The sequence below is a fragment of the Paroedura picta genome, chromosome 5 (genome assembly GCF_049243985.1).
Source record: "Paroedura picta isolate Pp20150507F chromosome 5, Ppicta_v3.0, whole genome shotgun sequence".
Classification (NCBI taxonomy): domain Eukaryota; kingdom Metazoa; phylum Chordata; class Lepidosauria; order Squamata; family Gekkonidae; genus Paroedura; species Paroedura picta.
Window position 1 is genome coordinate 75,431,349 of NC_135373.1, and position 27,080 is coordinate 75,458,428.

At 41.3% G+C, this 27,080-nt stretch overlaps 1 protein-coding gene across 3 annotated transcripts in view; it reads left to right on the forward strand.

Annotated features, from left to right (window-relative positions):
• Positions 1–27,080, forward strand: part of PDZRN4 (PDZ domain containing ring finger 4) — a 347,368-nt gene that overhangs the window by 169,830 nt on the left and 150,458 nt on the right. The window contains exon 1 of one of the 3 annotated variants that reach the window (XM_077338569.1): positions 17,173–17,484. The exons of the other annotated variants lie outside the window; for them this stretch is intronic. Coding sequence (XP_077194684.1) covers positions 17,416–17,484 — 69 coding nt within the window. The 5' untranslated portion in view covers positions 17,173–17,415. Of the gene's footprint in view, positions 1–17,172; positions 17,485–27,080 lie in introns of those variants that run through there. 3 annotated transcript variants of the gene reach the window in all.

Consider the following 27,080-nt stretch of genomic DNA (forward strand, 5'->3'; position numbering starts at 1 on the left):
CACGGGCCTACCCTTGTCTTTGATCTGGAGACTCCAGCTGGTGCAAAATGCAGCTGCTCGGGTTCTTACTGGAACATCTTGGAGGGCCGACATCCAGCCTGTGCTGAGGCAGCTGCATTGGTTGCCAATTGCTGTCCGGATCCAGTTCAAGGTTTTGGTTCTAACCTTTAAGGCCTTACACAGGTTGCGACCCACATACCTGAGGGACTGCTTATCGCCCTATGCTCTGCGGGGGCTAACCTATTGGTCATTTCCGGTCCCAAGGAAGCTCGCCTGGCCTCGACCAGGGCCAGGGCCTTTTCAGTCCTGGCTCCAACCTGGTGGAATGAGCTCCCGGAAGAGTTGCATGCCCTGCAGGAATTGTTATCATTCCGCAGGGCCTGCAAGACAGAGCTCTTCCGCCAGACTTTTGGTTGAGGCCAGCAAGAAGATGTAGCCCACCTCACAAATGTGATGGTTGCTTCTGTCATCTGCCCCCTCCCTTTCCTTTCTTAGGGGGTGTGGAATTGGGTTAGCTATATTGAATTTTGCTGCCATTCTTGTCGTAACTTTTGTATTAATTGTATTATGTTTTATTGTGCTTTATTGTTTTAGGGGATTGGTTTTTATGTGACCCGCCTCGAGCCTCCAGGGGGAGGCGGGATATTATTATTATTAAATAATAATAATAATAATAATAATAATAATAATAATAATAATAATAATAATAATAATAATAATAATAATAATAATAATAATAATAATAATAATATGCCCCCCGCAGGGCTTTATGCCTGGACCCAGGGAAGCATGCCTAGCCTCAACCAGGGATTTAGTTCAAAACTATCCTCACCAGGCCTGCAAGGCTCATCTCAAACACATTTTTCCTACCCTTGCGAGGTGCAAACCATCTTCCCATAGAAGAGCCTCATCATGATAGCGTAAGCCATGGTCCAAAAATCCAAACCTTTCCCTGTCATTTATTTGCATCATTTTTCTGTCCCTTTCTAAGCCACAGTCATTAACAATTTGAAACTGGTAATTGTTTTTATTTTGGATCTGCTTTGTTGTTAATAGAAATAGCAACACATGATTAAGGGTATGCTTCATTTTTTCTTAAATATTGATAATTTCAATGGAAGTCTATTTGCAACCTTCTCTACTTTGAATTGTAGTTCAAAACATGTAACTGAACCAGTTTTAAAATACAGTTGGAACATTAAATCTGGATAGCAGCACTCATCTTCAATATCTGTGTTAAATTTCTGTACTTATTTTTCGTAGCTGTATTTTGTCTTTAACTCATTTGATTTATGGCATATTGTTTGAAAATAATTTCATTGCATAATGCTGACTGCAGATATGGCAAATATTTGAAGTATTAATATATTGCAAACAGAGAAGTGAGAACTTTATTACAGTAACCTTGATTTGGGAATACAATTGCAAAAGTTAAATTGGTTTTTGTGTGATTGAGATATGGTGTAAGATAAGAATAAAATGACCATTTTCTGAAATCACCAACAGGCAAACACCAGGTCCAATAACTAGAATTATTGAACCATGACAAATCCCTGCTTAGAACTCAACTGGGCTCATCTTTGGGGATGTGTATGTTTGTTTGTGTAGGAAAGAACAGAGCTCAGATTAAGGTTCATTTATTTGTTGAGACATATAGCAAAATTCTCTATGGTAATTAGAATCTTTCACATGAAAATGTAATTCAAGAAAAAGGTTTGTTTGATTTAATCCATTGCGGTCTATGAGGCCCCACAGAAGTTTTTAATGTGACTTTCTGCCTTCTCATGTTCCAGCTATACTGTTTTAAAACTGTAAGCCAAATCTCAACCTGGTGTCCTGAAGTGAGAAGAGCCAGCACAGCTCTTCTTTCGTAACTCAGGTCCTCTGCCAAGCTTGTGGTTTAGAATGTTGTAATCCTTTTAAGTACCTGTACAATAGCTAAACAGCTGGTGGAGGCTTTAGTTGTGGCTTTAATGTTAGCGTGTTGGGACTTGGGCTGTGCCCAGACAATAAGGTGGGTCAGCATTGAACAGACCTAAGCACCTCTCAGACAGCTGGCAGAGTAACCAAACACCAGCCAATCTCGACAGAAAAAAAGGATCTAATAACATTAATTTTCTTCTAGAACAGACGGTAGGGCAACTAAAGCAAGGTTGATTGGAGTACATTGGGATTTACACCTAATGATCTTCTGAAAATCAGGTGCACTGGCAATGATGAAGTTTTTGAAAAACTATATAGTGGCTGAAGTAAGCCTTTATTGCTGCAAGGATTTGTAGAGGGAAAGGAAGTCTTTGGTCATTGCAGGATATTTGTCTACAACAAAATGAATGGTACTCATAATTCTTTTTTAACGGCCATCAAGAAATAGAGCTGATTTTTCTTCAAATTGTAAATTTATATCAAACTAGCTCACTGACAGACACTTAAACTGTTTGCACAATTCCTTTTTGCTGCATTGTACTGTGCCACCCATGCATCCATCATCCCATTCAGTTATTAGCTAGAAACCAAATTGTGTCTTGCAGCCCCATATAGTGTGTCAGATTAGTTTTCAAATGACAAAAAGTCATAACAGGGCATGAAAGAACAGAATGTTTTTATTTATCTTTACCCTTGCATGTGAGATTTAGACTGCATTGGTGTTGAAATATAGGTGTCTGCTGAAGCTTATCAAAGAACTGGCTGTGTTGTTAGTGCTTCTACATCTTGGCAAGTAAATTACCTTTCATTACATCGCTACTCACAGCTTAGAAACAATTTTGAACTTTAATGACAGAGAAATCCATTGTAGTTTTTTTAGCCTTAAGAAAATAAGTCTTTTGAGGTGTCATCAAAATCCATTTGTTTTATTTCCTGTTTTCATTCTTTCCTGTATAAGAAGAAATCTCTGTAAGATAGCATATATGCGGGTAGGGATACACACACTAAGATCCCTTGTCATTTCAAAAGTGCCTATCACAAGCTTTAAATGACAGAAAATAACATCCAGGGTAAAACCACAGAAGATCACAACCAGGGTATGTATTACAACTTGATCACTTCTTCAATTCATATAGCAGATCTATATTTGAGATTTTTCAGACCTGTGTCTTTCAGCACAAAATAATGCGGGGAATACAAAGCAGTTCAACATATTTTGAACAACAGAGGTGACAAATAAGTAGAGGTCAAGTGAGATGATCAAGGTGTATTCAGTAATTCCAGCCTTTTTGTAAGAGGCTGGAAGAAGTATATTTGCTGTTCTAGAATTAATTGGGCAGAGGTCCAGAACAGACAGTCAATGTCTATGAAGTAAAATTCTAATGTTACCCTAGAAGTTCAGTACCCTGGACATATAGAATATCAGATCAGAATGAAGGCACAATCTATGTCAGAATTAGATAAAAGTTATGGAATTTTGGTTTATCAACCTGTATCAGGGTGAGGGTTTTCATTATATATAATATCTATGATTTTGAGCCTAACCTGTAAGTTAGGTCTATGTGCCCTGATCTACATATACTGTATTTGCCAGCGTATAAGATGACTTTTCCCCCCTAAAAAAAATGCCTCCAAGTGGGGGGGTTGTCTTATACGCTGGGTGCACTTCAGTTGGGATAGACATAGCTGCCCATAGTGGCCTTGGTGACCAGAATTAAGGGACACCAGGCAGAGGAGGTGGCGGCGGAGGAGGCAGAGGCGGCTCCCCCCACCCCCACTGGGCTCACCAACTCTGCTGCTGTCTTGTGAACTCCTCCCGGCTCGGAACTCACTGGGCCCAGCAAACTTGTGCCTGCGTGCACGCCCCACCTCACCGCGGCAGCAACGGGCCCTCTCTCACACATAAGACTCTGAAGCAGGAGGGGGAGAGAGAGAGAAAGAGAAAGCTCCCGAAGGGCCGGGCGAGCGAGTTGCGAAGGAGTGAAGAAGGAGGAGGATGCTGGGCGGAGGAGGTGCCAGCCTCTGCTCCCCTTTCCTTTCATGGTTTCTGAAGCCGCCCCCATTCAGGAAGAGAGCAAAACTTGGCGCGCAGGGAACGCTAATCCTTGCTGTGCCCTCCGCTCGCTTGCTCGCTCCCTATTTGTTTGCAGTTACGTAAATAAGCAGACAACGCTGTTTCAGTTCAATGCACAGAGGTGCCGCCGTCCACAAAAGCAGCCTCAACTTGCAAGAGAGAGAGAGAGAGAGAGAGAGAGAGAGAGAGAGAGAGAGTGTTACCCCCCTCCTCTCGCCTTTTCTGGGGGAAGGGAGGTACGGTAATCACTAATCCGAGCATGCTTTCTTTTCTTTTTTAATGGCTCTCTCTCTTTCTCTCTCTCTCTCCCCCCCTTCTGATGCTCTTTTATGTTTTATTTGGTGTGTGGAAGGTGTGAGGAAGAGGGGGTAGTCTTATATGTCGAGTATATAACAAACTCTATATTATGAGCGGAAATGTTGGGGGGTCGTCTTATATGCCCAATCGACTTATACGCCGGCAAATACGGTATGTGAAAACACGCTTCCATGGTATATTTCTAGCTCGATGATAAATGTGCAATTTCATGTTTCTTGAGAAGGGAAGAAATTAAGAGTAAATTGATTGGCATGGTATAATGTAAACCTTTTCATTTTTAAAAAATGCTGGTTTGCACCAGCTTTTATTGGATTACAGATAGGGAAAAACAAGAAAAGAAAGCGGTGGAATAAAAATAGCTAACTAAAAAATAAAAATAAAATAAATAAACAATCAACATTCAATAACAAAATTGGTCTGTAAGATAGTGGCAAGCCAAAACAGTTCCTACTTTTAGTATGAGAGTTATTGAAGCTTGTTCCCACAATTCCAGAATAATTTTGTCTGAGGAGTCAATTATTTTGTCTATCAAAGTAAAATGGGAGTAACCACATGGATCAGTGATTTATAGTATTCAGCTAGCAAGCCATCAGGTCCACGTGCTTTGGAGCAGTGGTCCCCAACCTTTTTATCACTGGGGACCACTCAACGCTTGACAATTTTACTGAGGCCCGGTGGGGGGGGGGTTAGTTTACTCCTCTACTCTCAACCACTGCACTAACGCTCTCTGATCGCTATGGTAATGTTTAAACATTCCTTCAAAATAAGATACAGACATGCCACAACAATGAACATAAGGAACATTTTATTTTCATGGAAAGTTTAACTCATGACAATGACAAATCAATGGGAACCCTGAGCTTGTTTCTCTGCAACGAGATAGTCCCATCGGGGAGTGATGGGAAGTGTGTTGTAAAGGACCGGGGGGGATGAAGTAAAGGGCCAGGGGGGGGGAGAAGGCGTCCTTCTCCCCCCCTTCTCCCCCCACCTCCAATTAGTCGATGGACCACATGTTGTCCGTGGCCCACAGGTTGGGGATCGCTACTTTGGAGGATTTCAATGCTCCTATTCCATCATTAATTTCTTGAGTAGGTGTTTTTTTATTTAATATTTTCTGATGGTGATCTGAGAATTTCTTTATAATTATATTATCTAGAAATTTTAGTTCTTCTAAGCTCGCCTCTGACTCTTCAGAGTGGTATAAACTAAGTTTGAAACAATGATACTAGCTTCTCTTGAATATCCTTTACAGAGAAGTAGTCTTTAGCATTATGATTTATTTTAGAGATTGAGCTCTTCTGTGAGCATTTTTGTATCTTAAGCAAGCCAGTTCCCTGGTTTGTCTGCATGTTCAAAAAAAATTGTTTTAAAAAGTCCAATCTCCTTTTCATCTCTTCAATTTCAATGATTTCTCTTTTTACTCTGAAAGCTAAGATTTGTTTCCATATTTGTTTGGATTGTTTTGGCTGATAAGCTTCCTCTAATTGTCAGAGTTGAGCCTGAATGCTATTCAGCTCTTGACTTTTTTCCTTTTAATCCTGTTGTTTTGATGGATTAATACTCTCATCCCAGATTGTGGTTGGTTTACTTAGAAAAAATGAAATAGTTCTGTTTCACACTCTTGAACTCTTTCTCTTCAAACAAATAAGTATTCATTCTCTATCTTTTCATTCCAGTACTATGGTAACTCAGGGTTAATATCCGCAGATGGTGGTTGGCAAAAGTATTAGGTAAAAATCTGTATTAGTTACCATCGGCAAGAGTAACCTTGACAGCCAGCATTGGTCTCTAGTTCCTCTGCCACTTCAAAATCCTTCCTGTATTTCTGGAAGTTCTTTGTCCACATATTGCTGAAGCCTAGCTTGTAGGATTTTGAGCATAACTTTGCTAGAATGAGAAATGAGTGCAATGGTGTGGTAGTTTGAACATCCTTTGGCATTGCCCTTCTTTGGGATTGGAATGTAAACTGACCTTTTCCAATCCTATGGCTACTGTTGAGTTTTCCAAATTTGCTGGCATATTGAGTGTAGCATTTTTAGTGCATCGTCTTTTAAGATTTTGAATAGTTCAACTGGAATGCTGGAACAACTAGCTTTATTGTTGCTCAGAATTCCTAAGGCCCATTTGATTTCACATTCCAGGATGTCTTGCTCCAGGTCAATGACCAGTAGAATAGATTTCTGTAGCTCGCTGTATATAGGATTTCCCTTGACCTTGATCCAGAAATTGCAATTGGTTCAGAATGCAGCTGCTAGGTTTCTTACGGAGACATCTTGTGGTACCCTCAACTAGCCTGTACTGAGGCAGCTGCAATGCCTGTCAGTTGCCACCTGGATCCAGTTAAAGGTTTTGGTTTTGACCTTTAGGGCCCTTCGCAGTCTGGGTCCCATATACCTGAGGGACCACCTTTCGCTCTATGCCCCCTGCAGGGCCTTACACTCTGTACATGATAATTTACTGGTGATTCCCAGCCCCAGGAAGGCACGTCTGGCCTCGACCAAGGCCAGGACTTTTTGGCCCTGGTCCCGACCTGATGGAGTGAACTCCCAGAGGAGCTGCAGGCCCTGCGGGAGCTTTCGGTGCTCTGCAGGGCCTGCAAAACAGAGCTCTTGCACCACGTCTATGGTTGAGGCCAGTGTGGCAAGAAAGAGCTGACGGACTCCCCCCCCCAGTGTTAAGAGCATGTACTCGCTTAGTGATATGTGTTCCCTCCTCTAGTTCCTAAATGGGTTTTTTTTCCTTGAGGTGTTAGAAGGGTATAGTCCACTCTGTTTTTTAATTATTTGGAGTCCATTTTATACATTGATAAGTCTGGTATAGTTTTAATGGGGTTTTATTTCAGACAAGCTGTAACCCACCAGAAGTCAGACATGAGAGTGGCGGCCAATAATAGTAATAGTAATAGTAATAGTAATAGTAATAGTAATAGTAATAGTAATAGTAATAGTAATAGTAATAGTAATAGTAATAGTAATAGTAATAGTAATAGTAATAGTAATAGTAATAGTAATAGTAATAGTAGCATTTCTACTATTACCAATCTCAAATCACTATTTTGAGAGCCAGTTTGGAGCAATGGTTAGGAGTGTGGACTTCAAATCTGGCAGGCCAGGTTCGATTCTACGCTCCCCCACATGCAACCAGCTGGGTGACCTTTGGCTCACAACAGCACTGATAAAACTGTTCTGACTGAGCAGTGATACCAGTGCTCTCTCAGCCTCACCCACCCCACAGGGTGTCTGTTGTGGGGAGAGGAATGGGAAGGCGACTGTAAACCACTTTGAGCCTCCTTCGGGTAGAGAAAAGTGGCATATAAGAACCAACTCTTCTTCTTCTACTACTACTACTTCTACTACTACTACTACTACTACTACTACTACTACTACTACTACTACTACTACTACTACTTCTTCTTCTTCTATCTTCAGTAGAAATTATTTAAGGTCTAAGTTAAAGAATAGGTTATGAGGGGCAGGGGGCTACTCTGAAACCTAATTGTGAAAATGTTGATCTAGCAATAAACTGCAACCCTCAGACTTATCCAGGACTGCAATTATGGCCTCATGAAAAAAGGCTAAGGATAGCTGGTGACTCAGGAGTCCACGTGGTTGTGAGCCACATGGACAAGGCTACCTGCATCAAGAGACATCTGGGGTCTGCCCTTTCAGCAGCTTATTGCTTCATCCTTGAGATGGATGAAGAAGAAGAAGAAGAGTTGGTTCTTATATGCCGCTTTTCCCTACCCGAAGGAGGCTCAAAGCGGCTTACAGTCGCCTTCCCATTCCTCTCCCCACAACAGACACCCTGTGGGGTGGGTGAGGCTGAGAGAACCCTGATATCGCTGGATGGGCAGTGAGGGAGGGCCCCATGGGTTGGGAATCCTTACCAGGGTCTGCCCTGGCTGACTGTTTAAAGTCTACAGTTGTTTAAAGTTTAAAGACTGTTTAAAGTTGCCACGTGACTCCACTTTGCTTGTCAGTCAACCATGGAGATCAACCAGTCACCTTCTCAGTGTTCCAACTATCAGCTGATCTGGGGAACAACTTATCAGTGGTGAAGCTTAGGCATTTAAACAATGAAGCATAGGAGCTTACACAGATTGGCTAGGTGACCACCATCTTAACCCCCCAACAGACAGCTGAGTGGGTAAATAAAATATCAGTAACTTCATCTGAGGGGGTGCAGACTCAGTGGTATCAGCCATGTGTGTTGGCAGGGGTAGTGAGGCACAGCATTCCAATGGTTGCCTCTCCAGGCAAGTAGGGCATGCAGCTTGACTCTGGGAGCAGGACTCTTCTCCTGTGTGGCTCAGGTGGTAGGATATTCATGGGGATGGCCTCCAGCTGACTGAAGTAGCCACCTGGAACCTGAAAAAGGGGCCTTGGATGTGCAGTGCCTGGTTGGTGAGTATTTTGTTAATCTAACAATAGTATGCCATTTGTCACTAAAAACAGCTTCCATTTTGGAAGACTGGGAAGTGGAAAATGTAATGCCAGGTTTATATTTTTGCCTTTTTAACAGATGCAGATGGGATTTAGGGAACTACAGGCTAGTTATGCTGATGTCCTTGCTGGGTCAGTTGGTAGAAACAAGTTGGAAATATCATGTTCATAAAGGAACAAGCTTTTAAAAGAAAGATTCAGGATATCTTCTGCAAATGAAAAATCCTATTTCACAAACATGATTTGAAAGAGATAGAATCATAGAATCATAGAGATGGAAGGGATATCATGGGCCATCTAGTCCAACCCCCTGCACTATGCAGGACACTCACATCCCAATCGCTCACCTACTGTAACCTGCCACCCCTTTGCCTTTACAGAATTAGCCTTTCCGTCAGATGGCTATCGAGCCTCTGTTTAAAAATTTCCAAAGATGGAGAACCCACCACCTCCCGAAGAAGCCTGTTCCACTGAGAAACCACTCTAATTGTCAGGAACTTTTTCTGGATGTTCAGATGGAATTTCTTTTGAATTAATTTCATCCCATTCATTCTGGTCTGTCCCTCTGGGGCAAGAGAGTACAACACTGATCCATCCTCCATATGGCACCCTTTTAAATACTTGAAGATGGTTACTAGATCTCCTCTCAGTCGTCTCTTCTCTAGGCTAAACAGACCAAGCTCACAGAATCACAGAATCATAGAGTAGGAAGGGGCCATACAGGCCATCTAGTCCAACCCCCTGCTCAACGCAGGATCAGCCCAAAGCATCCTAAAGCATCCAAGAAAAGTGTGTATCCAACCTTTGCTTGAAGACTGCCAGTGAGGGGAGCTCACCACCTCCTTAGGCAGCCTATTCCACTGCTGAACTACCTAACTGAATTTTTTTCCCTGATATCTAGCCTATATCGTTGTACTTATAGTTTAAACCCATTACTACGAGTCCTTTCCTCTGCAGCCAACGGAAACAGCATCCTGCCCTCCTCCAAATGACAACCTTTCAAATACTTAAAGAGGGCTATCATGTCCCTTTTCAACCTCCTTTTCTCCAGGCTGAACATTCCCAAGTCCCTCAACCTATCTTCATAGGGCTTGGTCCCTTGGCCCCAGATCATCCTTGTCATGCTCCTCTGTGCTGTTTCAATTTTATACACCTCCTTCTTGAAGTGAGGCCTCCAGAACTGCACACAGTACTCCAGGTGTGGTCTGACCAGTGTCGTATACAATGGGACTATGACATCTTGTGATTTTGATGTGATGTCCCTGTTGATACAGCCCAAAATGGCATTTGCCTTTTTTACCGCTGCATCACACTGTCTGCTCATGTTTAGCTTACAATCCACAAGTACCCCAGGGTTTTGTTCACACACAGTGTTACCTAGAAGTGTATCCCCCATCCAGTAGCATGCTTTTCATGCTGACCCAGATGCAGAACTTTTCACTTATCTCTATTAAATTGCATCTTGTTCTCATTTGCCCATTTTTCCATTTTGTTCAGATGTCGTTGAACTCTGTCTCTATCTTCTGGAGTATTTGCCAGTTTTCCCAATTTGGTGTCATCTGCAAACTTGATGAGTAGTCCCTCCACCCCCTCATCTAGATCATTAATAAATATGTTAAAAGGTTCCGGGCCGAGCACCGAGCCCTGAGGTACCCCGCTACTCACCTCTCTCCAGTCTGATGAAACACCATTGACAACAACTCTTTGAGTGCAGTTCTCTAACCGATTCCCTATCCACCGAACTATCTGAAAATCCAGATAGCAGTCCTTCAATTTATCCATCAGAACATCATGGGGAACCTTATCAAAAGCTTTACTAAAATCCAAGTAAATGACATCAACTGAATTTCCACGATCCAGCAAACCTGTTACTTGGTCAAAAAAGGAAACCAGGTTGGTCTGACAGGACCTGTTGGAGACAAGGCCATGCTGACTTCCTTGGATCTCCAAATCGCTTCTTGGCCTTTTGGCTAAGATCAAGTGTGGATCACCAAACTGTCTTCCAGATGTTTGCAGATCACTCCCTTTAATATCTGCTCCATTATCTTCCCCACAACAGAGGTCAGACTCACTGCTCTGTAGTTTCCAGGGTCATCCTTCCTCCCTTTTTTGAAGATCATTTGCTCTCTTCCCGACCTCCGGGACATCTCTAGTCCTTAAAGAGGTCCCGAAGATGATGGACAAGGGTTCTGCAAGTTCTCTGGAATGTTCTTTGAGCACTCTCAAGTGCATTCTGGCCCAGGGGATTTGAACTCTTCCAGTGCAGTTAAACGCCTCTCGACAACCTCTCTGTCCATGTCAACCTGTCACCCAGATGCTATCCCTTGGCTACTGCCATATCTAGATGTGCCTAAACCCTTTGACCTGTGGGTCAAATCTTCCCCAACCTTTCTTCATATGTCTTGATCTCCAAACCCCTCACCATCTTTGTTGCTCTCCTCTGGACACGTTCCACTTTGTCAACATCCCTCTTCAATTGGGGTGCCCAAAACTGAACACAGTACTCCAAGTGAGGCCGAAACATGGCAGAGTAAAGTGGTATCATCACTTCCCGTGATCAGGACATGGCACTCCATTTGATACAGCCCAAAATCCCATTTGCCTTTTTAGCCACCGAGTCACACCACTGACTCATGTTCAATGTATGGTCTACTAAGACTCCTAGATCCTTTTCGCACACGCTACTGTCAAGACAAATCTCCCCCATCTTATATTGGTATAGATCGTTTTCCCTACCTAAATGCAGAACTTTACATTCGTCCCTATTGAACTTCAGTTTATTCAGTTTAGCCCACCTCTCAAGCCTATCAAGATCATCCTGTATTCTGTTGCTGTCTTCAGTTGTGTTTGTTACCCCTCCCAGTTTAGGATCGTCTGCAAATTTAATAAGTATCCTCTCTAATCCCTCATCCGAATCATTTATAAATATGTTGCACAACACAGGCCCCAGGACAGATCCTTGGGGTACTCCACTTGTCACTATTTTCCAAGAAGATGCTGAACTATTAACAAGTACCCTCTGGGTACGATTTGTCAACCAGTTATTGATCCACCTGACAGAATTAGGATCCATACCACATTTTACCAACTTGTCAACTAGATTATCATGTGGAACCTTATCAAAAGCTTTACTGAAATCCAGATAAACTATGTCCACGGCATTCCCCTGATCCAGCAAGGTAGTCACTTTCTCTAAAAAAAGTGATAAGGTTGGTCTGACATGTTCTTGCGAAACCGGTGCTGAGTCTTAGAAATCACAGCTCTCAATTCCAGCTGCTCAAGGAACAAATATTTGCTTATTTGTTCCAAAATTTTGCCAGCTACAGATGTCAAGGTGATGGATTGATAATTACCCAGATCCTCCTTTTTCCCCTTCTTGAAGATGGGAATAACATTTGCCTGCCTTCAATCATCTGGCACTTCACCTGTTCTCCGAGGAACAGGTCATCTTCTCCCCTTTTCACCTACATCAAAAATAAATGGAAATTCACTGTCACTTCTCATATTTCTCAGTATTTGTCTATTCAGTTCTGAGATGTCCTGTCCTATCCTGTCCTGTCTCATTTTCCCCAAGGAGTTCAGTGTGGAGTTTGTGGTTCTCCTCTCTTTAGGTAGGTATAATGGAGCAGCCAGTGAGATTCATCGAAGAGTAGAGATTTGTACTGGGTCTCCCCAGTGTAGTGAGGCACTCTGTCCATATGCAGATTGTCTTTTACTATAAGGCAATTATAAGGCAGCCAGCCACTTTCCATGAAACTTGCCAGGTGAATTCAGGCCAGTCATTCTTTCCCAGTTTACCCTATTTTAAGATGATGTAAGGAACAAAAATCCATGTATGCTTTCCTAAATTATCTCCGGAGGACAGGTAAGGTAAAATGCTCTAAATCTATGTTCTAGATTAAACAATATCCCTTCAAATAAGGTTTCCTGTACTGCAGTTGTTTCAGATTTGGAAGAGTGTAACATATTAGGATTGCAGTGCTAGAGAACAATGTTCTTGGCTATGCCTGAAGAGGAAACTTGCTCTGTTTTAATATTTGTAACATGGACAGTTTTCATTGAATGGTTCAGGATTAATGGATTTAGAAGGAGAAGAAGAAGGAGAAGAAGAAGTTGATTCTTATATGCCGCTTTTCTCTACCCGAAGCAGGCTCAAAGCAGCTCACAGTCTCTTTCCTCTCCCCACATCAGACATTCTATGAGGTGGGTGAGGCTGAGAGAGCCCTGATATCACTGCTCTGTCAGAACAGTTTTATCAATGCTGTGGCGAGCACAAGGTCACCCAGCTGGCTGCATGTGGGGGAGTGCAGAATCAAACCTGGCATGCCAGATTAGAAGTCCACACTCCTAACCACTACACCAAACTGACTCTACACCAATGTATGGTCCTCTGCACCAAGTTTCTGTTTAAGAGAGATTAAAGTTAAACTTTTTACCATTTCATTTGTGATGTGTGATTTTTTTTTGCATAGTTTCTACTGAACTGTTTTGAAAGTACTGATGCCATTTCCATGTAGGTTACTCTACTTGGCTTTGATCCAGCATCGTAGGTTAGAATCAGGGTCTGGAAAATCACATTATTATATCCCAAAGGGAAGAAATTATAAGCTATAGATAACTGTGGATCTATTTATCATGTTGCATTGGTGGTATTTGATGTTCTGCTAGATGCAAAGCCAATTTGTTCACAATTAGTGCCCATTAGGGTAATTTCCTGGCATTGACTTTTTTGGAGGAAATTCTACAAAGCACTTCAAGAAGAAGAAAAAACTCAGCAGTGCTTTATCAATTTAGAAATATTTTATAAAAAAATGTTTGGATTCACTAGACCGATTTCACGGACCATACAGTAAATTATTTTACCATCAAACTCCACCAGGCATCTCATTAAGTTTTAAGATGTTGCAGAACAAGAGTTAGCTATCGTTAATTAGTGAATGTGTTTGATGGTATCCTTTAAAAGCAAAGAAGTTCTGGAAAAGAACTGAGGATCTGCCATGGATTTGAGCTTTAATTTTAAGTAGGACACTGATCAACTGCATGCTCTAAAACATGATACAATGAACGTATTTAAATGTGAAGAATTTCCACTGCTTTTAATATCTAAGCTTAATTTTAAATGTGTTCTTGCTTTTATGCACACAATGAGAACTATAGAACTATTAACATCTAATTGACAAATAGTAAAATTAGGCTTTAAGGCAAGCACTAACAAAAGCTTTTAAATATTTAAAAATAAAGAACCTATACATAATTGCTTCCATTCATATTCACATTAAGGCTGTATTCCTGTCTCCAGTTATGGTAAAATATATGTCCTACTGTGCAGAACAAGCCACTAGCTTTCTAAAACTGGTACTTTGGGTAAAGTTACTTTCAGTGAAAAAGGCCAGGTTATTCATTCTTTCATTTCTGGTCTGCCAATTTAGAGCTTGATCCAAAGATCTTCACATGCAGCAACAGGTTTTATGCATGTCTCCTCTAAGGCCCATTATGCATGGGCCATAAGGCCCGCACTGGCAGCAGCAGCGCTTCGGTTAAAATCTCTGAGAACGCACACTGCCACCACGAGTGTGGGTGCCTCCCGGCCCTGGGCTCCGGAGGACCCGTGTTAAGCAAACGCGGGATCTTCTGGAGCTTCCCGAGTAAGCTGGGGCTGTGGCGGCCTAGCGTTTTGCATAATCAACAGTTCCAGGCTTGTCGGGCCACCCAGCCTCGACCTGCGGTGTCACTTAAGGGACACCGCTCACCCCTGTGGACTCCATGGCAGCACAGAGCTGACAGGGGCAACCTCCTGCCCCCTGCTCTCCCAGCCCCTCCCCACCTCCCCCGCCCATACCGCTTCACTTACCTCAGCCAGGCCTCCTAGCCCCGGCGTAAAGCGTGCGCGTGCTACGCTGGGGCAACCCAGCATGCCCTGCTCCCATGAATTCATGGGAAATGGCTGGGCATTGTGCCCTGCCACAACGGCATGGCGCCACCGTGCGGAATCTGGCACCATGCATAAAGGTGCATCTGGCACCATGCATCCGGCACTATATAAATATATTTTCCAGAAAAAAACAACTGTAATCGCATTGTCAGTTTTTAGAGGCAGGAGAGAGAATACTTCTCATCTGGCTATGGATATAAACCTTCACTCCATCATAGGTGATCACAATTGACTCTCATTCTGTGCAGATGGTGGGGCCTAATATATGAGTGATTATGAGCATCTGACCTTTGCACATTGACTTGGTTTGAACAGAACCTATATGTGTATGCTTTCTCCATGTGAACTGTACCATGTAGGGGGAATGATTGCATGGATGTGTGCTTGTGAATCCATGTTTTGAAAATCCTGATCAACATGTGGAGTTGCGCCATGCACGGCCACAAACGTACATGCATGGCCCTGTTCCCTCTTCCGCCCCATCCCACAAAAGGAAGCTTGCCAGGCTGAAAGCTAATCAGCCACTTGCTTGCAGCCTGGGACGTTTCTTACTGTGGGGGGGGGCGGGGAGAGGGAACTGCAGCCCAGTGCCAGGGCCTTCGCAGCTCGGCACCGGGCCGTGGCCCGGTGGTTGGGGACCACTGCACTATACCACTACTAGCTCTATGTTTGGGATTCTCCCTTCCTACTGGGTCTTACTGAGGCAGGCAGAGGAGCAAGCCAAAGATGGAATAGTATTTCTACTTGTGTATTATCCATGCTTTTACGAAGAAGAGTTAGTTTTTATATCCCAATTTTCACTACCGGAAGGAGTCACAAAGCTACATATAAAGCTGGGATGAGAAGAAACTCTTGCTTAAATGGTCTTAAAGTGGCAATCAAATGACACATCAACTTGAAGAACTGCTAAAACCTGTAATACAGATGAAGAATTGTTTTTATATCCTGCTTTTCACTACCTGAAGGAGTCTCAAAGCAGCTTACACTCTCTCCCCACAACAGATACCCTGTGAGGTAGGTGGAACTGAGAGAGCTGTAAAGAACTGTTCTAAGAACTGTTCACCCAGCTGACTGCATGTGGAGGAGTGGGGAATCAAACCCAGTTCTCCAGATTAGAGGCCACCGTTCTTAACCATGACACTGCACTGACTTTCTAGAATCTTAAATTGTAATTACTTGGTGGGAACTGTTCTACTGGAATCAATGGAAGTGCATCCATGTTCTGCAGGGCCTGCAAAACAGAGCTCTTCTGCCAGGCTCCTCCACTTGAGCAAATTAGATCAGTGCAGCTCCCGTTAACCCCCATGAGGTGTCATTCCTCTGTATGAGCTGGGGGAGGGAGGGTTAGCCGCTATTGTCTTGAATTGGTTATGTTTTTTAGTTGTAAGGGGTTTTATGGCGAGTTTTAATGTGGGGTCTCATACATTGTTAGCTGTCACAAGCCATTTCCTGGGAGTGGCGGGATAGAAGTTGAATAATAAATAAATTAAATTAAAGTTAATGTACTAACAATAAAGTTTCAGCAAGTATATCATGTAGTATTTATAACTGCATATATCCTGTTAATGGCTTAGATTTAGAAATATGCAAGTGGAAGCATAAATGGATTTAGGGCATTTCTGCTGGTAAAGGTCTTGTGTAACACCTACCATTTTCCTACCTGTGTATTGTAGCACTCAGAAATCTTTTGCACAAGATCCTTTGCAAGTAGGAATGCCACTGGGGATATAATTCTGCCTTAGAGCAGAGACTATCATGTCTTCTTCTTGTGTTTCTGTTTGTGCCAGAGCTCTAGTGCTAGTTAAAATTTGATGCTGGATCCAGCCGAATATATGCAAATTATTAACTGAAATTTCAGACACATGGTGTCTTTTGACAGCTTTGGGTAGGAAGTGTGTTAAAAATCTAACCAAAAGTAATAATAACAGCCACATATTGCAAAGTGTTAGAATTGCCCTCCTTCTAATTTTAGAATTTCAATGAATTTTGTGGTGCTATGCAAATCAACAGCCTAGTACAGCCATCTGGATTTGTTTACTTTCCCTGCTTGTTTGCTTCAACGTTTAAGAAAAATAACCCAGTTTTACACTAACTTAAAAAAATTAAAAACTATTAAAAGCAAGTGTTATAAATTGTAACTGCTCAAAGTGGTGACCTGTGCCGACCCAAGTTATTTCCTAGAAATTACTATTCATATATTATCCTTAAATTGAAGGAACATTTTATAAAGTACCTCCATGCCCTCTATCTTTAATAAACCAAGGTGTTAGTGACACGTATATTTTGTTTAACCACACTACATTTGCTTCTTAATTAGTGAATATTCATCTGTTATCAACAGCAGCTATGACACCCCTCCCCTGCTAACATGTTCTGTCATAAATAATCAATGAGGCTTTATTAATATTCATGAGTTGGAATCTGTGTAGTCATGTGCACTGATGCGGAGACAGGGGGAGTGTTACTGCGAACTGAGATGAAACTCTGTGTATGTCTGTGTGTATTCGTGAGTGTAAGATACTTAGGGAAGAGGAAGAAGAGCATGCTGCTTTTACACACGCTACCTTGGCTTGTGCTTCCAGCTAACAGTGGCGTGTCTGTGTTGCTGCACTGGAGTGACTGATGAAAAACAGTAGTCAAGTCTGGAGGGTGCTTCCCTGTCAGTGCATTTGCTTTTCAGTCTTTGGGAAATTAGGAGCATTCCTTTCCTATTATTTCCTATTAGAATGGGTTGCAATCTGTGCAGTTTTCAGAAGAGGGAGGAACACTACAAACTGCTGTATGAAGTTTCTCAGGTGAGTGCAGAAGATATTCCTAGTAGTTCTAGGATATGAATTTGTGCTGTTTTGAAAAGCACTTACTGAAAAAGAGGGATGTTTATTTTCCCTTTGTAGATGTGTGCATGCAAGCTTTGGCATGTTTTTGGTTAGTTATTATTGTTCAAGTCCATCACCACTCCTACCCTAAATGACTTCCTGCGTGCTTCTTTTAAGATTTCTGTGCATCTTTGCCAAATTCTCAGTGAGTGACCCTGCTTTATCATTGAACCATGTCCACAATGTGTATAGAGAATCTCTTTTGCTTTGGTAATTGGATCCTCTGCCAGTTCTACTTATGCTTCTGCATCTGTTAGGATATAACAGGTCTTTGCTCTTAGGTATGTTCAACTTACTGAAAGAAGTTTTATAGATCAGTAACAGATAACAAAGATTGGGGTTCTTTTTGTTTTTAATTAACAGCTGCTGCCTCTTTAGCAATAAATTCTTGTCTTGAATATTTATTTGAATTTTCTATTTTTCCAATGGGCGATGCTTTTACTAGGTGTCATTCTATCCTTTATACTATTTACCTATACTGCCAGTGAGAAGGAGACCTTCACTTTACCATCTACTTATTTCACAGCACATAATCCAGCAGCAGGAATGTTACTGTAAACTGTTAAAATGTGTCCCTGGCATGTAATTGGAATAAGATGGAGAAAGAGCGAGAGTGATGATAAAAACAGTTACTGTAACACCTTGCAATTTTGTATAAGTCCGATTGCAGCATTTTGTTGTTGTCTTTTGCTGAGGCAATCTGGCAGATGAAAGTTCCATGCCTTCCATCATCTGTTCCTTTCCTCTTTTGTAATTTATCCTTGCTTTGACGTGACTCTGTTGACAGAGGCTGAACACTTCCCATTTTGACTGCACTGTTGACAGTGGGCAGAGGACAAAACAGCTTAGAATGTTGGTGGTCTGTTGGCACAGCAATTGCTTAAATACGCATTGCCTACTGTTTCTACACTACACCTCTTCAAATTTTTCCTGACGTGATTCATTTCACAGTGGACTAATTACAAAGTGGATTGTCTACACATGAAACATCCTCCTCAGTGGCAGTGTTAATGCACATTTTCATGGTAATGTGATCAGAGCCTCATTAGCCCGTTTTCAAAATGATCCTCTGAATTAATTAAATATAAAAATGACTCTCTTTATCACCGTGGGGGGGGGGAGATTAACACTGTCAATTATGACTGGGACAATACCTCTGCTTCATGGTTTGCTTTTTTTTAAAGATAGAAAAGTAGCAGTGACTAATTTCAACAATCCTAAAAATAATTTCCATCAGCAGATATCCTGTTCAGCTGCTTTTGGCTGCAGAAAATGGACTCTAGGTGGAACACTTTCCTTCAGTTTTGATGTAAAAAGCTCCCATTTCCAGTACAGAGTATAGAAAGTCTCAGTTTGTATCATGCCCCTGCCCCCCTTTCTGGCCGAGAAGAACCAAAAACACAAAATGTAAATAGCTCAGTAGATTGCAGTGAAGCAGATCAAAGAAGCCAAGACTTTGCTATGAAAACAGATGAAGTCTATCTTTGGATTTTTCATAAGGCAATTTAACTGCTTGGGAGCTAGAGGGTATTTTAAGTTCATTTTGTGAATTGCTTGAAATGATATTAAATACTAAAGCTTTTAAAGCATACAATAGCAGTTGCCTTTTGTTGATAGGATTCCAGAGGTATTCATTCTTTTACTTCTTTGCTTCCTCCTCTGGGCAGAGTTGCAGCTTAAGTGATAAAGAAATGACAGAGGAGGGGAAATGAATTACCACTTTCGCTTTAACCCTGGTATTTACCTGATAAGGTATAATCCCTGGAAGAATCTGAGTGAGTTTTCCAGAAGAGCAATTGTGTCAAACCTTCAGGTTTTGCATCCTGGGGTGTGTGGGGAAATGTCGCTGATAAAGGTATTTAAAGAGAGCAATGACGTGTCTTAGTATAGCTGGTCTTGTGGGGAGCTGTCAGTTAGTTTCTGGTTTTGCTCTGGTATTTGTACATCTTTGTGATCACATGTCAGCATATTTTTGGCAGGTGTTCCTGGATAGCAACTGATGTCACAAAAGAGGGCTACATTTCGCCGCACCAAAATAACAAAAATGACTGTATCAGTAAAATATCAGACTGAGAGAACAGGTGAATTGCTATAATCAAGAAAAACAATCCTGTTATTTTCCCCACCATATTTTCCATACCAGTAACTTGTCTAGGGCATGCATGATGGAACAGAAAGACACATGTAGATGGAATCCATGTCAATGAGGAAGAGTGTATTATTTTGTGGGTCTTTGTGGGTCTTTGTCTGAATATCTTTTCTGAACTAGAAGGTATTTTTCAGAAAATGAATGATGTAAAGGCTTTTAAGCTGCTGTTAAGGAGCGGCTTCTCAGTGAAACTATGGGTCTCACCTACCAATGTTTTAATTATATATTTTACTTTTAAAGTTTATGTTTGTTAAGAAGAGCACATTCTTTTGAATAAAGATCAGAATTTTGATCTGCAAGACGTAAGTTCAAGACTGAATCCTGCCTGGGACTCAGTGCGTCACAAAACTTTCAACTTTTGCCAGTGGAAGCACAAGTGGAAGCACAAGAAAAAATAGAAAGCTGATGTAGTGTTGTGGTTAGGATTAGGAGCTGGAAGATCTAGATTTGAATCCCCAGTTGACCAGGGGAGCTTGCTGGGAGACCATGAGCCAGTTACAATGTTCCTGTGTACCCAACTTCCAGCCTTGTTGTGAGGATAAAATAGAGCAATTGGGCAATTATTGGGCAATTATTGAAGCCACTGGGTTCACAGTGGGGGAGAAAAGAAATTGGGAGGGAGGGAGGGAGGGAAGGGACTCTGTAGGCACTTGCAAAAAATATTGTATTTCCTGATTTTATTCTGCTTGTCCAAGCCTGTATAACCAATTTTTGAGGAATATAATATATTGGGAAGACAGCACTAGATGTCACACAAGGTCTCATGCAAGTATTTTTACCTGCACATCTTTGGATTGAAGGCAGTATCTGGTCATGGATAAGCAAGTGTCTTCATCTATATAATGGAAATAAATGTGATTTACTTCATAAAGTTGGTATGAGATCAAATGGAATACTGATCAAATAATTTACAAATATAAAGAGCTATATAAGTTCTATATGGAAATATAATGTAGCACTAAGAAGAATAAAAATGGGTGTTGTACCAAATTTCTGTAAGTTTCAGGTTTTGGCATGAAAAAGTAGTCTTTCATGGATTCTTCAAGAAACTGGAGGTTCATTCTAAGTCAGCTTTTCATCATGCATTGAATTTCTTTGTCATGCCCACACCCACTCATCTTCAGCCCACTGATCATTTATTGGATTTTTATGGTCATCCCGCCTTACAAGATTAGTGATTTAAAAAAACAAGAACACTGAAATATAGGTACATTGCTGGAGTACCATAACAATAGGCTTAGAAGGTTCTCTTTGTTTCCATCATGACTGGGTCAAGGAAAATGTCTCTTTTTTTGCCATGGTCCAAATGGTAAATTCTCATTCTCCCATTCTCTATATACATTTACAAAGTTATATACAAAATCTCAAAGAATAAAAATGTGCTTATGGTCAGCTCAGTTTTGGTTAAAATAGAAGTCATAGATAGTCTAGGACAGACAGAAACATTCAATTAATAACAATAACAATAACAAATAAAAGGAAACTCAAGATTGAAAGAAAAAAACAAACCTCAGAAAGAAATATCATATATGAAAACAATAGCCCAAGTTGCAGAAAAAATCAAACAAAGAATTGTTGACATGGAACAAATCTACCACTGCGCTCCTTGTAATGGAAATGATAACAGATGCAACATCCGTTGTCCCACCTCAGGGAGCACACCACTGCCTCTGCCACCTGTCCCAGTCAGATGAGTGGGGACAGCCTTGTGGTGGAGGCAGCTGCAGCTGCCAAGGCTCCATGCTAAGCCCCACTGTGCTGCCAATATTGCCTCTCTCCCACAGTCATTCCCACATTTAGGATAAAGGTGACTTGCAAGTCAAGTGGTGGAGGTGGCTGTCAAGGCTCCACACTGAGCCCCACTGTACCACTCATGCTGCCCATCTCCCACGGCCACTCCTGCCATCAGGATATAGGGGACAGCCTCACAAGTCAGGTGGTGGAGGTGGTAGCGACTGTCAAGGCTCTGCACTGAGTACCACTGCCGTCCATCTCACAGAGCTGCTCCCAGCTTCATGAGTGCAGGGATGACCTAAGGAGATGGGCGGCAGTGGTGGCACAATGAGTGGTGCTTAGCATCAGGCCACACCAGCCGCCTTTCCTTATGAGCAATGTGTTCCACATAAGGAGCAAGAATCCTTGTTGCTAGATTTATTGCAATATCCAAGAAGATCAAGAGGTATAACAGTAAGTAAGATCCAGTAATACAAACTTCCAATTCCATACTAATCAAAGAGGGAACTAGAGGGAGATGAAAAAGTTGAAGTAAAACCAGAAAAGAAAGGACAACAACCTTCTGAGAATAAAACTCTAGGAAAACACAAAATAATACAATAAAAAAACCGACATGGATCACAGATATGGAAAACAAACTAAAAGGAAAGTTAATGAAGGCTCTTATAGCAACCCTGGAAAGCCTGCAAAATCAGTTGAAGAAAGTGAATAAATGGATAATGCCTGGGAGAGATGAAGTCCATAGCTATTGGCTTAAATAGGTGACAAGTCTTCATTCATGAATGATAAAAAGGTAAAGGTATACCCTGTGCAAGCACCGGGTCAGGTCTGACCCTTGGGGTGACGCCCTCTAGCATTTTCTTGGCAGACTCAATACGGGGTGGTTTGCCATTCCCTTCCCCAGTCATTACCGTTTACCCCCCAGCAAGCTGGGTACTCATTTTACCAACCTCGGAAGGATGGAACGCTGAGTCAACCTTGAGCCGGCTGCTGGGATCGAACTCCCAACCTCATGGACAGACTGCATTTCTGCCGCTTACCACTCTGCGCCACAAGAGGCTCTTTCATGAATGATACAACAGCATAAATATGTGCTCAGTTCCAAAGTAGTAGAAGATTGGCTAACAACTCATTCTGTATAACAAAGAGAAAGGAGCAGTGTCTGCCACATTACCTGCCTCCCAACAAATTTTAAACTACTCACAGGAATTGCAGCCAATCCCATTCAAGAATATATACAGCTTAAATCAGTTTTACAATATGAATAAAAAGAAATGACCCATTCTGAGGCACTAAAGATCAGTTACTGATTGATAAAATGGTCTTTCAAAATTATAAAAGGCAGAAAACCAGCCTATATGTTACTTGGATTGAAGATGACATTAGAGTCACACATACATGGATCCTGAGAACACTAGAAATTGCAAGCATCGTCAAAAAATGTAATAACATTTTCACAATTGGAATAGTTAATCTGAAACAAGGAATTTCCCAAGGAGACTCATCATCAACCCCCAGACAGATGACAATATACACAATGGCCATGGCAGGAGGCTGGCAATCAGGCAGTTTTTAACAAGCATAGACATAGGATACCAGCTTTCAAAGACAGGCCTAAAAACTTTACAAGTTGAATATGAAAGCTAATATATGATTTATAACAGATGCCATTGAATTTGTGACCAAATGGAAAAAGAAAGCAGCATGTCTATTTCTGAATGGAGAGAAAGTGCTCAGCACTTTAACATGGCCTTTACTATTCAGTGTACTACAGAACATGGATTGTGGTTCTGAATTCTGGAACTGGATGCATGTCATTTATGCAAGTCAACAAGGAAATATTTTTATTAATACCATATTAATGGAAGCAATTTCAACCAAAAAAGGAACAAGTCAGGGATGCCCCCTCTCACCATTATGTAATTAAGGCAATAAAATGGATGATATAATATTCCAAATGAAAAGTTATGCAGATGACATGGTCTTTAACAGTCCTCAATCTCCAAAAATAATTACAATATATAATTGAATATATTGAAGAATTTAATTCCTTTGTTGTTGTCCATTGAGAAGTCATGTCCGACCCATTGTGACCCCATGAACAATGATCCTCAAGGCCTTCCTGCCCTCTACCATTCCCCGGAGTCCATTTAAGCTCACACCAACTGCCTCAGTGACTCCATCCAGCCACCCCATTCTCTGTCGTCCCCTTCTTCTTTTGCCCTCATTCACTCCCAGCATTAGGCTCTTCTCCAGGGAGTCCTTCCTTTTCAAAGTATTTGAGTTTCGTCTTCAGGATCTGGCCTTCTAAGGAGCAGTCAGGGCTGATCTCCTCTAGGACTGACTGCTTTGTTCACCTTGCAGTCCAAGGTGATAAAAGTCTTCTCCAGCACCGGGGTTCGAAAGCCTCAATTATTTGACGCTCGGCCTTTCCTATGCTCCAAATTTCACAGCCATATATTGCAACTGGGAATACCATAACCTTGACTAGATGTACTTTTGTTTGCAGGGTGATGTCTCTGCTTTTTAGGATGCTGTCTAGATTTGCCATAGCTTTCCTCCCCAGGAGCAAGCATCTTTTAATTTCTTTGCTGCAGTCCCCATCTGCAGTGATCTTGGAGGAAAATTTGCCAGGAATTGAGAGGGCTGGATGCCATGATCTTAGTTTTCTTGATGTTGAGTTTCAAGCCAACTTTTGCACTCTCCTCCTTCACTCGCATCAAGAGGCTCTTTAATTCCTCTTTGCTTTCTGCCATTAGAGTGGACTCATCTGCATATCTGACTCATCTAATCCCGCCTTTCTCATGATGTGCTCTGTATACAAGTTAAATAGGCAAGGTGACAGTATACAGCCTTGCCAAACTCCTTTCTCAGTTTTGAAACAATCAGTGATTCCATGCCCGGTTCTCACTGTTGCTTCTTGACCTGCATACAGGCTTCTCCAGAGACAGATAAGATGCTCTGGTATTCCCATCTCTTTAAGAAGTATAAATTAATGATAGAATTAAGGGAATAAAAGTGGATTAGGTAGAGTTCATAATGAAAAGTAATGCAGATGATTTGGTATTAATGATAATGGAATTTTTAATACAAAAAGAAAAGATTATAGAGTAACTAATGATCCCATTAAATATTTGGGAATAAATATGATTGGGAAAAACTGCAACCTTTTTCAAAAATAGTCACTATTAAAGGTTCAATTACCAGCTGAGCTACCAGAATATGTTCAACTACTAGAAATTTATACAAGCAGAATTTTCTAGATGGGAAGAGTTTTGAATCTGATAAGAATCTCTGCAATCAGTGTGAATGTACTGCCAAAACTAAACTTCCAAATGTTACCTCTATTCATAGAATAAAGACTATTAAAAGAGTGCCAGAGAAAGATAAATTAATGTATATGGAATGGCAAAAACAAACAAACGAAAAGCTATAAAATGTTACAAGAAAAAAAGGATTAGCAGTTCCAGCAGGCCTGGTCTGGATTTTGGACTAGATTAAAAACTAAAGACAATAGTAAAATTAGAATCAGCAGTCCTTGATGAAGGCTTACCCAATTATTTATGGATTAAAATCATCTAAAAAGATTATAACACAAGGAAGAAGTCATATAATTAGAGTTGGATTTTTGAGATTATGGTTTGCATGTTGGAATTTTTTTTAGCCAGAAATAGAGAGCCTGGACCCTCGGAAACAACGTACTGGGCATCTGCAGAAGTGAAATAGACATAAATATATATAGGCAACAAATGTACAGAGCTGTATTTTGAGTGTAGAAAGTGAATGTGGGGAAAGGAAGAGAACTGTGTCCTGCATTTCTACCTTTTCCCCCACCCCCATCCACCAGTTTTACACATGTGTTTCAAATGATATATACAAACTGGATTTCCATAGGAGAAGTAATATTGAGAAACTTAAGGAGATCTCCTTGTCTGTTGCCTTCTAGCCCAGATTTTTTCCCCAGTGGTGCAACACCAATGTCATTCTGTCAGATACCTGGAAGTGTTAGCATTTTACTAGCATGTTATTGATGTAGTGCTCTATGATTTGGACAAAATTTTTGTGTTTTGTCAAAATCTCAGGGCATCACACTTACCTATGTCATGCTTGTGATATGATGTCACTTCCAGGTATTTGCTACGAGTGATAGCATAAGGTTAGTATGATATCATTGCCCTCATTACCTCCCTCTCCCATTGGGAAACAATGGGGAAAAGAAAGAAAAGGCAATGGGTAGAAAAAGGCTTAAATACTTATTCCCTCTGCAGCTGTTATAGTCAAAACCATATTCGTTTGTTTGTGCATCTTACAGTTTTGCTCTAAGGTTTGCTAGCAAAACACCATTGTGTTTCTTGTTGCCTCTCGCTTATCCTGGGAATGTTCCATCTTGTCAGTGTATTTTTTTATTTGATGCAACTCATGAAACTAAGGATCTTTGAGTTAGTTCTACTGGCATATAAACCAAAGCTGAGATAAATTCATCTATTTTGAAAGCTCACTTAATAGAACTACATCCATTAAGCTTTCAATATTTCCTGTGCACTGCACAAACATTACTTGGTTAATGAACTATATACTAGGGAATTATAGTCAGGATCTCAGTATAGTGGCCTGAAGACCCTGAACAATTATCATAATGTAAAATCAAATCCAGATTTCTTTCTACTTAAACTAGTACGTCAAAATGGATTGTTAATATATTTTCATGTATGGCACAATTGTGGAATTTCCAGCAATCAGTGTTTTAAATAATTCATGCCAAGAATGTTTTCTTCATATGTTTTCCATCATATCTTGCTTAATCTCTCTCATTGTGCATGATTTTTGTTTAACAATTATTATTTAAATTAACTTTATATTTGTACTTGAGATATATATTAAGTATATATCTTTATACCGATGTCGCTGTATAAACATAAAAGGCTAAGGCCTAAGAGAGTGGGCGAAGAGTGGGCGGGGCCGGTCCAGGTAAGGCCGGGGCCAGGCTTTGCGCCTTCTGATTGGGCCCTCACCAGGGCAGTCTGAACTTACTTACCTGTTGAATTCAGATAGATTTGAACTCGAGTCGTCCTCTCCCCCCCATTGAAACAGGAAAGTGTTCTGCACATGGTTAGGGTAGTTCAGAAGAGGGGGGGGAGGCAAATGGAGACCCTTTGTTTTCTTGAAGGGGGGGAGGATCAAAGAAGTCAGAGGAGGAAGGAAAAATCCTTTCTTTTCCTGAAGAGGGGGGGGGGATCGAAGAAGGCAGAAAAAAAATCCAAGACGAATAGAAGTTGAGAAAAATTAGGGGCTTCTCCTTTAAGGCAAATTTGTCACATGACCACCTGTGGCCAATCATGGGCCCTCTATCATGGAGGAGAGCCCAGATTCAGAACAGCCTTTAAATATTGAGGGTTAAAAGCACTCTAAGATATCGCACAATAAAGGTAGGGTCACTCCGGATCAATCCTTATTGCTGCAGAAGGAAAATTTAAATCGCCCCAAATCCAAATGGAAATCGCATTCTGTGTAGAGGGCAGGGACTGAATCGACCTGGGAATGGAATAAAAGCTCCATGCAGTTTACACCCAGGACAGACAAGAGTTTTAGCCAGTCAGGTGAGGGCCTAATTGGAAGGCACAAAGCCCCATCC